This window comes from Etheostoma spectabile, chromosome 9 (assembly GCF_008692095.1).
Source record: "Etheostoma spectabile isolate EspeVRDwgs_2016 chromosome 9, UIUC_Espe_1.0, whole genome shotgun sequence".
Lineage (NCBI taxonomy): Eukaryota > Metazoa > Chordata > Actinopteri > Perciformes > Percidae > Etheostoma > Etheostoma spectabile.
The window spans coordinates 30,334,629-30,345,978 of NC_045741.1; the positions used below are offsets into that span (position 1 = coordinate 30,334,629).

Genomic DNA, 11,350 nt, shown 5'->3' on the forward strand with positions numbered 1-11,350 from the left:
TTTTTTTTCTCTGCACTGCCTACACTTTATATTTTTATATTTTGTGCCGACACTGTAAAGGGGTTGCTTCAATCTCATTGCACAGGCACTGCACTTGTGTATAATGACTATAAAGGCATTCTGTTCTATTCTACTGATGCTGCTACTGCTGTGACGGGTGCTCTTCTCCTGGTTCTGGTTAAAGTCTTGATGCTAGGTGTGCTATCCCATTGCTCAAAAGCCACATCTACTTTGTATTACGTTGGCCATTTTCCCAGTGGTGTTGTCGAGATCTTAATGTTTCTGTGTGTGTCACACTGACCGACTGATGTAGAGTTCTAAATTCTAAAATACAAAGTCACTTGTTTTAAGACGACTTTGGAAACAACGATGTGTCAGTAATGTATTCTCCCTTCAATGCTTTGTTTGGCCCGTGTAGCACTTACTTGAATTTGTTGTATTTGACTTACGGTCGTCTACAAAAATACTTAAAATGTAGTTAAACAGGGATGAATTTCCAAACAGAATGGAATGTCACCTCTGCTCGTGATAAATCATTTGTGTAGAGCTGGGCGATATGAGACGATGATGATTACTTAAGCTGAATGTGATAGAAACTTTCAGTCTGACGGTTCTTAGTGCCTTAATGATGGAAGCATTCTTGTTTGAGTGATTAGAAATGAGTGATTGATATCAGGGTTAAACGTTAAGATTTTTCACTTTTTTTCAGTTGCCCTAAGTCCATTTTAAGAAATTGATTGTAACGACAAAGACTAAAGTAAATTGTCATATTTGATCTTTATTTACAATGTATTACCACATCATGGTAGAGCTGGGTAATAGATGGATATTATATTGACATGGAGATTTGAGACTTCTGTAGATATCGTCTTAGATTTTGAATATTGTAATATGGCATAAATGTTGTCTTTTCCTGGTTTTAAAGGCTGCATTACAGTAAAGTGATGTCATTTTCTGAACTTACCAGACTGTTGTAACTGCTCTATTATTTGCCATTACCTACATGGTCATTATATTCACATTACTGATGATTATTTACCAAAAATCGCATTGTGTCAGTATTTTGTGAAAGCACCAATAGTCAACACTACAATATCAATGCAAGCTGGTTTGCATTTTGAAGCGTGTTGGTGGTCACATCACTTGGCCTGACTGCATGTACTCTCCCAGTGTTAGTCGGGGGCTTTTCCAAACACCAGCTGCCTGCTCTACAGCAGCTTCTGAACGTAATGTTCGACAATGGCAAATCATCATCTGAGCCAAGCTTTCTGATCTGCCATGTGGACCAACACGTCCTGTCGCTGGTCTTTATTGGATCCTGTCTCTACTTTATTGTGCTGTCAGGGCCAATCCCAGGGTCCACATGCAGACAGCGGTTTAGTAGGGACAGCCCAAAAGACACACATCTGCACAGTCCACGTACTTTAATCATCTGTCCGTGTCCAACATGTACGAACACAGACACATATAAACCCTGGATGTAATTCAAACAGAACCAGGTGGGAGTGGCCCTTTTAAGCTGATCCACCTGAGCTGAACAGGAAGCAGGAGGATGTTACGGCTCCTCTATTGATAGTATTAACCTCCATCATTATTTTACAGCCCTCGACGGAAAGTCGTAGTAACAAGAACACAAACAGTAGTTCCAAGAGCTTGAAGCAGGCTGTTAAAGTTAGTTTGGGTCACAGTGCCAGATAACATTGCTGCTGGAAGTGCCCAGCGTGTAGAATATGGGTTTATGAAAGCCGACTGCAGCTTTGTGGAGGATGTAGGGCAAACTGATGCTTCCCATATTACTCAAGACCTTCGGATTTGACCACGTAGTACCGAATTAGCCTCAGTAATTCCTTCTAATGACCAGCCGAGCAGTGCAGCTCATACTGCAACAGACACCCAGTGAAAACATGGCAAACAGCTTCAGTTAATTTAATATCAATAAAATGTGTCCCCATATTCTTGTGTGTGTCAGGCCTCTTGCTGCAGCGGGGTAATGTCTAAATCCACGGTTTAGTGACCAGGGATTTACTACCTTCTGTCCATGCTGGCTTATTAAAGCCAACACAGAGAGCTTGTGCTCCACACTGCTTACATCACCATTTGTTGTCCAAATCCTTTTAAGAATATGAAAAAGGAAAATATGACTGGCTCTACGTCAAAGAGAACAGGCTGTCAACTTGGGTAATGTTCTCACTTTGTTGGTCACAGAGGCTCACCTGCCAATTGGTAGTCTTACATATTCCAACCAAAAGCCTAACTGATATTATTTATTATTCTGAGATAGTTTAAAAAAAAAAATAATACCCTCTGTTTGAAGGTTATGCTCAAACTTCTCAAAAAGAAATGAGCGCGGCCAACAATAACCTAATCAGCGCCAACCTTTTTCACTCATTGCTGCAAAAATGAACACAATACTGAACTTTTGAACCATTTAAAAGGCTCATTTGCTGAGAGAAGGAGTCTGAATGCAAGCGCTGAACTGTAGGATGCTTCTCTGACTTTGCCACATCACTGAGGCAGCAGAGACTTCCCCTGGGCCTGCTCCATTGAGCTGAGAGCCCTCAAACCGGATCATGATGATGACAATCTGTAACAGTTTTTGTTGAACAGGCCTCTGATCTGGTTCTGAACCTCAAAGGGGATACACTGTGGTTAACTTAAACACTTATTTTCTACAAATGTCTGCATTGTTCTTCTGGTTTTACTATTATTATTATCATTATTATTATTAGCTGTAGCTCTACATGACTGAATGTACTCAATGTGAAAACAAGTGTCTAAAAAAAGACTTCTTGGGTTGGAAGTGCTGTCATGTTCAGAGTGTTGGGCTGTAGAGGTGTTCAGAGTGTAGAGGTGTTCCGGTAAATGGTACCTGCTCGGCTCGCCTTGCCTTGACCCCGCTGCAGAAATCTGACGCGACCTGACGCGACACACGCAGAACGTCAAAGGCGTGTTGTTTTTGATTCTCGGCATGTGGCCGTTGCCACAGCCAGAAGACCAATTTAGTTTCAAAAGAAGCTGGAGGCAGCAAAAAAAAAAAAACACACCGCTGTCCTGAACTCTATTTCAAAATGGAGAGTTCAGGACACTACCATCCGTAACCAGCAATAATAACGCAGTGATTAGGGACGATTCTTTCTGACTAATCAGTAGTCTGCAAGTTTTCACGTCACCTTTTGGTATCTCCTCAGCTCGCTTGGAACCTTGGCGGAGGTGATACTAAAAAAGTACATGTTAGCAGGTACCAGGGATTTTTTTTTTTTCTTCACAACGGAAAACCAAAAAAGGCGAGTAGATGCAAGTCACGGAGATACCATATGATGGAAAAACACCATTAGTTGAGACAATGGTACCCCATGTCTCATTCAGTTAGTGTCCAACATAACAGCTTAACTAGTGCTGTCAAACGATTCAAATATTTAATCGCTTTAATGTCATAATTAACTCTCAATTAATCAAACAGTTTTATATATTCTAAATGTCCCTTGATTTCTCTTTGAATCTTATTGGCATCCATTTTGGTGTCTCACGCTCGCCATCCACTCAAAACGTAGTATTACTACTCTTTGGCTGGCTTGCAAGCCCAAACGGCGTGTGTGAGGCGTGCCTGTTGTTTTATTTCCGGTCTAGCTAGATCCGGTGGGGTGTAGTTTTTCTAACGTTACTAGTTGTTGCAACAGCATGTGGAGAAAAAAAAAAGGGGGAAAAAAGAACGTTAATCTTGCGATAAAACAGTTGACGCCGTTTAAAATGGGTTTGCGTTAACGCTTTTAATAACGTGTTTAACTGAAAGGCACCAAGCAGAGGAATGCTTGAACTTTGTGACTCCATAGATGACGGGAGACACAGCAGCTGTATGATAAGACCTCACCCTACCAAGGCCAGAGAGAAAGTCAACACATACCACATTAGGTCTATGATGAGATATTTGGGCGCCCGCAACATCTTTGTTTACCCTAAAGGTTCAGGTAACCGTCATGCCTGTCACTGCCCAATGTGAGGAGAGTGCAGATTTGAGACAGTTATGTCGTAAACCGTTTAAATCTGAGCATGCACAACTAACATCTGCACTCGTCTCACACTAGGCAGTGACAATGCCCCCAGCATGAGTTTAAAAACACCTTCAGGAAAACAGGAATTTCAAAGAGTTGGGACGGTTTAACTGTACCGCCTGCCTAAATTCTCCCCTCAATTGAGTGATTATGAAACGCTCCTGTGTAATTCACCAAGGTCTCCCGAATCTTCTGCGCATATGTGAAATGAGTTGCTCTGCTCCTGAGTCTTTCCGTAACAGCAGCCGTCCTCTCCATCATTAACACGTCTTTATAAATACACAAAGACTAAACAGTTTCAGCATCTTCTCGCTGGGGGCTCATTAACATGTGTGTGTGTGTGTGTGTTTGTGTGTGTTTGTGTGTTGCCCTGGGGAGGGAGACCATGGTGCAAGCTTGTGTGATGTTGTTGGAAGAGCTGTGAGAGAGAATGGAGGAAAAGAGAGCGACGTGTGTGTGTGTGTGTGTGTGTTGTGTGTGTGTGTGTGTGTGGGTGTGGTGTGTGTGTGTGTGTGTGTGTGGTGTGTGGTGTGTGTGTGTGTGTGTGTGTTTGTGTGTGTGTGTGTGTTTGCGCTGGGAGGGACACCATGGTGCAAGCTTGTGTGATGTTGTTGGAAGAACTGTGAGAGAGAATGGAGGAAAAGAAGACAGACGTGTGTGTGTGTCTGTGTGTTATGCTCAGCTGCTGTCATCGTAAACCACCTGCTAAAGGAGGCTGCTGTTCTTTTGTTGGCAGTGACCGGTTCAGAAATGAGAGGGAGTGAAAGAGGATTGTTCTGGAAGGTGTGGAGGATGATGAGTTTGATGTGGGAGATTGGATTTAGTTAGACTTGAGAGGATTACAGAAACCTTTCAACTCAGCACACTTTACTGTAAAGCCAGAGGAAGAGGTGGGGGAGGGTGGAGGAGACAAGACAGCAACAACAGGTTACCGGTAATCATGATATCTACTGTAAGCGTGTATACATGCATACACAGCCTGGCTGTTGGGTCATGCTGGGACATTACCAAAGCCGAATAAAAGGTTTATTTTCTACTTGTTAGGCTATTCCTTAATATTTCAGTTCAGGATGGACCCTGAGCTTCCTCCTGAATTGTAGGACACATTGACAGTGTATAAGATTTTCCCCACACTGAGTTAAAACAGCCTCTTAGTCTCTCTTTCCTCTCAAATATGACAAGCTGGTGAAGCAGCTGCTCATCATTACGGAGGGACTCCTCCTTCAAAAAACTCTGCGTCTTCTCTGGAACCAAATGATGTATGCTGTCCTCTCAGATGAGACGTGTGGGTTGTGAGTGTAACAGAGTTGTGTGTTTGGAGGCAGTTGGGATGGAGGGTGTGTGTGTGTGTGTGATATTCAGGTAGAGAAGGTGGCGTGTTTGTCAGTCTGATATATCCACAGATCAAGTGTGCCACCAATACTTCCTCTGCAGCGGAAAGCAGCAGAGGAAGCTGACCAGTCCAGTAGCCAATGTAGGAAAAAGAGAGCAGAATACACTCTTCTTTTCAATAAGGTCAGTTATCTTAGAAGCAAACCAGTGCAATGTTTCTTCAGTCATGAAAGATCACCCATCTGAGATTAGTGGTGCTTGTTGGGAGCATTTCACCTTGGGCCTGGGTTAGACATCAATTTAGTTACTGATGACCAGCCCACTCCCTGTTGGGCCTTGGGGGGGGGGCAGTAAGTGTCTTGCAGGCTCTGCCACTGACAGCTGTATTGTGTGTACCGTCAGGACCAGCTGACCCGCTGACAGACACACCTCCACACGGCTGTCTTAAGATGGCCTGGAAGCTTCTCTTTCACTTTTCATCCTCACTCAGTTTGGACCAAATTCATGATATTATAAATCAAATCAAATCCATGACTCAGCACTGTCCTCGTTAGCTGTAAATTTGTAGTTTGTATACTGGCACATACTAGACATCCATGCATATCATAGCTGGAACTAAATAAAGCTGCTGGTTTGTTATTATAGGAAACTAAAACCTGTGACAAAATTAAAAACTATAACTAATGAAAAATATCTGGAGCAGTTTCAATAGACCAGTCACCCACTCTCAGTACCGACTAAGGGGGTAAGCCTCTCATCTCTAAGCAGAGATTCTATGGCGCCATTTTGATGCTAATAAGCCATCACCTGCCGTTAGCGATCCGTTGACTGCATCGACTTTGACAGTGAATAACTTTACATCTGAAGCGTTTAAAGACTCTATTCTATGTCCATTGTTTATTTCTAAAGAAACACAACAATATATAAAAGGCTCCATTACCTTGGAGCTCATGTTATGGCTTTGTAGCAAAAAAATAGGCCAACAATTGTGTCATGATCACGCAACTTATTGTTGCACATTAGAGGACTCACTGTATTGTACAGGATAAGCTCGCAGACAGTTTGGATCAGCTGTTCAGGTTTAATTACTAATGTTAACTAGCATGTTAGTTAGCAGTAATCAGCCTGTGCCTATGTTATCTCCTAACGTATACCTACGCTCTCCGTTTCTGCTGATTGAGAATGATTGAGATTTCTCTTGGCACAGCTACCAGAAGACTTACAGCTTTCAGACAGGTTGCTCACGTCACATCTACGTCTTCATGCTCGGTTGGAGGCTGCGCAGTAACGCTCAGCATCACCAGAAAAAAAACCTCTTGCAGACTTCACTGGTCTCCGTCCAGAGCAACGGGATCTGTTGGTCCATTTCTTTAACTGTCTATGGTACCGACAATAGTCGGCGCTTGACCCTAATAACATAAATGAACTGAAATAAACAAAGCATTTCCTTTTTACATCTTTTGTCATCGGACACTAAAGTAGGTCAAAGATCAAACGTAAACCATCATGGCTGCTCGCCAGTTACACACTTCTGAGACATTATAGCTCGCTGGCAGTGTGCGCCCAAGGCTCAGTAGGAAGTGGGCTTGTCATTAGTGACTGAATAGATGTTTAACCTGGGCCCAACAAGCTCCACCAATCACAAATGGGTGCAGGTAATCTTTGATGACTGAAGGCAAAGCCTGCACTTGTTTACTTCTAACATAACGGACTTTATTGATGAGAAGAGTCATCTGGTAGTGACTACCAACGGGCACCCACCTCCCTAACTGGGAACAGCTGGCAGAGATGCGGCAGCAGGATCTCGATATCTTTAGGGGAGAAATCCCAGTAACTTTCCTACTTTGGTACTGTGGGTGGATTACACAAGCGCACTGTTCCCCCAAATATTCATGATGTTCTGTTCTGTAGCCGGTTGTTGTCACTCAACATTTTCCTGACAGAAACTGGATGAACCTTCGAGATGCAGAGACGGGCAAAGTGCTGTGGCAGGGAACTGAGGACCTGTCGGTGCCAGGAGTCGAACATGAAGGTACATTGCGCGCACACACACACACACACACACACACACACACACACACACACACACACACACACACACACACACACACACACACACACACACACACACACTGTAACACTTGACTTTTTTAACCAACTAAAAAAAAAATACTAATACAGTGTACATGTTATTCACAGTATACTGCACAGCCTAATGAGCAACATGAATGTAGAAGTACTGAAATAGGTAAAGTTACACACGGTTTATCACTCCTTTCAGTCCAGGTGACATTTGCTTCTTAGATGAAGTTCAGGGGATCAGATCAGACCGCTTTCAGACCAGCTTACTCCAGTTCCTTACAATCATTAGAGTTATTCCCACCATCCAGCAGCAAGAAACATGATTCAAATGTGTCACACACAGAAACAGGATGTTGTGAGTTGCTTCAGGCTGTGCATAAAGACTAGTGTGAAAATAAGGGCAAGATAATATATAATATACAGTAATTATATGTGTATGTGAAATGTACAGGCCCCTGTTTGAAGGCAGATTAAATAACGAAAAGGACAATGTGCCACATGGCTGGGAATATATACATATAGGTCATTTTAAGTGTATATTAGTGGTTTAGATAGTCGGGTTAGATTGTGCGGAGGTGATTATAAAGCTGTGTAATGAGCCGTACTGTAGCTAAAGTCTGACCATAACTATAAGCTTCTTTAGACACTGTGTACATCAAAAGATGACATGTTGAAGGTGCCCTGCCACACAACACCGTTAAATATGTTAGGTCCAGAAGTGTTTGTGTTATGTTGTAAGTGTGAAAATGAACTGCTACCTCCTCTGTCAGCTCTAGCCACTTAAAAGATTTACATTAGAATTACAAAAATCTGGTCAGTCTGACATCATGTTGCCTGAGCTCATCACTATTCATGAGCTTGCCCAGTTGTGCTGGGTAAAGGATGTTGATAGCTGCGCTCTCATTGGCTAGCTGTTAGCCAATCAGAGTCAAGCAGCTTAGCTTGTTGAATTTGAATGAGAACTGGCACAAATTAAGCCTTGCTGCAGGATTTCTATACCACACTAGAATGGCTTGAAACAAGGTAACCAAGGCAAAAAATATTTAGAATCCATGGTAGAACTTCAGACATTACCCAAAAGTAATGAAATAGGTGTGGGAGGGCACCTTTTTTAAAGGAGAGACATGTTCTGTTGAGTTCTGTAACAAGCTCTAATATCTCACCAATCAGATCATGTTCACATCACCTTTTCACAACCGCTTCAATGTCTGATTAATGCTGTGTTTGATATTGTATTGTGTTGTTTTCTATGATCATTTAAGGTTGTGTCTCTGTATCCTGAAACCGCTCTATACATCAAATATAGTATTACTACCACCAGTGTATAGATTAACAGAAGAAGAATCCTGATGTGCAGCACAATGACTCACGGTTGACTACAGGAACAAGTGTAATTCTGTTTAAAAATACTCTGCCATGAGTCGTTGATGTTTATTTAAATGTATATAATGCAGGCTGTCTAATGAAGCCTACAGAGCTCCTACAAACACAACGTTGTACATCTCAAAGCTCTCGTTGCTGTTGGTTATGTTTGGAATCCAAAGCTCTTCTCTCAGTTCATTCCAGTCTGTCTCTGCAGCTCGCGTCCCAAAGAAGATCCTGAAGTGTAAAGCCGTCTCCAGAGAATTGAACTTTTCCTCCTCAGAGAAACTGGAGAAGTTCAGACTGGAGCAGAAGGTTTTCTTCAAGGGACAGTGTCTAGAAGGTAATCTGGGCATCTTAAAACTGGAGGGTGTTGAACTGACATCAGCAGCAGAATGCGAAGCAGTGACAGTGTCATTATGTCAAAGACGTCTATGTATCTATGTATGTATGTATGTATGTATGTATTAGAGCCTGACCGATAAATTGGCGGGCCAACGTTATCGACCGATATTAGGCATTTCCCCATATATCAGTATCGGCATTTATAATGGCCAATTTTCTTTTAAAATATTCAGTCCTCACAATAATGCATGATGAGAAATAAAGGATTCTGATAGATAAACATTTAAAAAAGAAAAAGGGACTGTCAACCATGTTATGAGCGTTGATGTTCCACAGTTTGTCCACCAGAGGGCGCTCTACAACGTCACTGTTGACAGACACAGATTTGGTGTTTTTGCTCAAAGGACTTTAAGTTTCATATCTTAAGTTTGTATTTTTACAAACAAAGTTTTGTATTGTATTTTATTTTTCAGAACTTTAATATATTTTGATGTTCCTCTGTTATATAAATAACTACAAATAACTAATGTTAGGGAAATCTGCTTATGTTTTGTAACACGTTTGTTGATATATATTTTTTTTACATTGGCTTTATCTGATTTTAAAATAGTCAAATATTTGTATCGGTCGGGCTCTAGTATGTATGTATGTATGTATGTATGTATGTATGTATGTATGTATGTGTTGCAGAAAGATCTACTAAAATGAGCATGTTAACCCGCTAGCCTTGCCCGTGCTGTCTCGCTATACACATTGTACCTCGAGATGCAGTAGTGAGTCACTGTAGCGTCCACCATGAGACAGTCAGTTAACTGCAGGTCTGACACCAGGAAACGTACAACATTGGCATCAGGATCAGTCAGATCATAACATAAGAAATGGGAATATGGCAGGTAAATGTAGCAATATAGCACATGTACTTAACGCTTTGCTACAGCGCACATACTGTACATTTCCCCACCACTAATGTCAAAATAACATGCATCAAACAGTACTGCTTTGACATCGCCCATTCAATTGCGCTTTTAAATGTGCGCAATTTACGGTATAATGGGCGTAGAGAGGCGCTGATTACCCAATGAACTGAAGGTTTGGTAAATACGACGTAAGCTGATGTATCACAGCGTGCGCTTTCTGCAGGTTGGCCATGGCGCTGGTAACGCTACATTCGCAAATGTGTGTACTGTACATCTGGCCCTAAGTGTTTTGAAGTGTGCAGGTTGGCGCTTTGAGACACAGCAACTGTCTTTGGTGAAAGTGCTTTTAAAGGTTTTGCCGCTCATCTTGGTGTGAGCTACAGAGTTGCAATTAAGCTGAGTGTTTTATCACTTTATTTATTTTTTAAGCATGGAGGACTATAAAAACATGATTAAGGACTATCGATTGTTTGTTGGATGTCATTTGTTTTAAAGGTCCCGTGGCATAAAAATTCCACTTTATGAGGTTTTTTACATTAATATGAGTTCCCCCTGCCTGCCTATGGTCCCCCAGTGGCTAGAAATGGTGATAGGTGTAAACCGAGCCCAGGGTATCCTGCTCTGCCTTTTGAGAAAATGAAAGCTCAGATGGGCCAATCTGAAATCTTGCCCCTTGTGAGGTCATAAGGAGAAAGGTTACCGCTCCTTTCTCTGCTTTGCCCACCCATGAGAGAGAGAGACATTATGGCAGTTAGTCAAGGCCACCACCACCACCCCCCCTGTGTGTTTGCAGTGCTGTCCCCGGGGCCCTGCTGAACACAGCTGAGCTAACAGAGGGCCCCGGGGACAACATGTTTGTGTTGCTAAGAATGTCTTTGGAGCGTCATGACACCCTGACACAGAGTATAAACTACAGCAGTGTTAATAATGAGCTTCTGTCTGTCTGTCTGTGTGTCTGTGTCTCTGTCCAGAATGGTTCTTTGAGTTTGGCTTTGTCATCCCCAACTCCACCAACACATGGCAGTCTCTGATTGAAGCAGCTCCAGAGTCCCAGATGATGCCAGCCAACGTTCTAACGTGAGTCATTTATAATGAGAAATAAATGATTCTGATAAATGAATATTTAAAAAATAAAAACGGTCAACACTCAACCATGTTGGCGTTGCATAGTTTGTCCACCAGAGGGCGCTCTACACCGTCCCTGTTAGCAACACTGATTGTTTTTTTGTTAATATGTTTTTGTTCAAAGGACTTTAAGTTTCA

The 11,350-nt window shown here is 42.2% G+C and overlaps 1 protein-coding gene and 1 long non-coding RNA gene across 2 annotated transcripts in view; one reads left to right on the forward strand and one right to left on the reverse strand.

Annotated features, from left to right (window-relative positions):
- The window catches only part of LOC116695222 (uncharacterized), a 20,120-nt gene extending 13,057 nt beyond the window's left edge, over window positions 1-7,063 (reverse strand). The window contains exons 1-2 of the long non-coding RNA XR_004333387.1: window positions 7,052-7,063; window positions 6,103-6,105 (exon numbers count right to left, since the gene is read on the reverse strand). This is a non-coding gene — a long non-coding RNA (uncharacterized LOC116695222). The remainder of the gene's footprint in view (window positions 1-6,102; window positions 6,106-7,051) is intronic.
- The window catches only part of pde6d (phosphodiesterase 6D, cGMP-specific, rod, delta), a 16,590-nt gene that overhangs the window by 1,829 nt on the left and 3,411 nt on the right, over window positions 1-11,350 (forward strand). Inside the window, exons 2-4 of the mRNA XM_032525343.1 lie at window positions 7,325-7,413; window positions 9,043-9,168; window positions 11,059-11,164. Of these exons, the coding sequence (XP_032381234.1) occupies window positions 7,325-7,413; window positions 9,043-9,168; window positions 11,059-11,164 (321 nt within the window). The remainder of the gene's footprint in view (window positions 1-7,324; window positions 7,414-9,042; window positions 9,169-11,058; window positions 11,165-11,350) is intronic.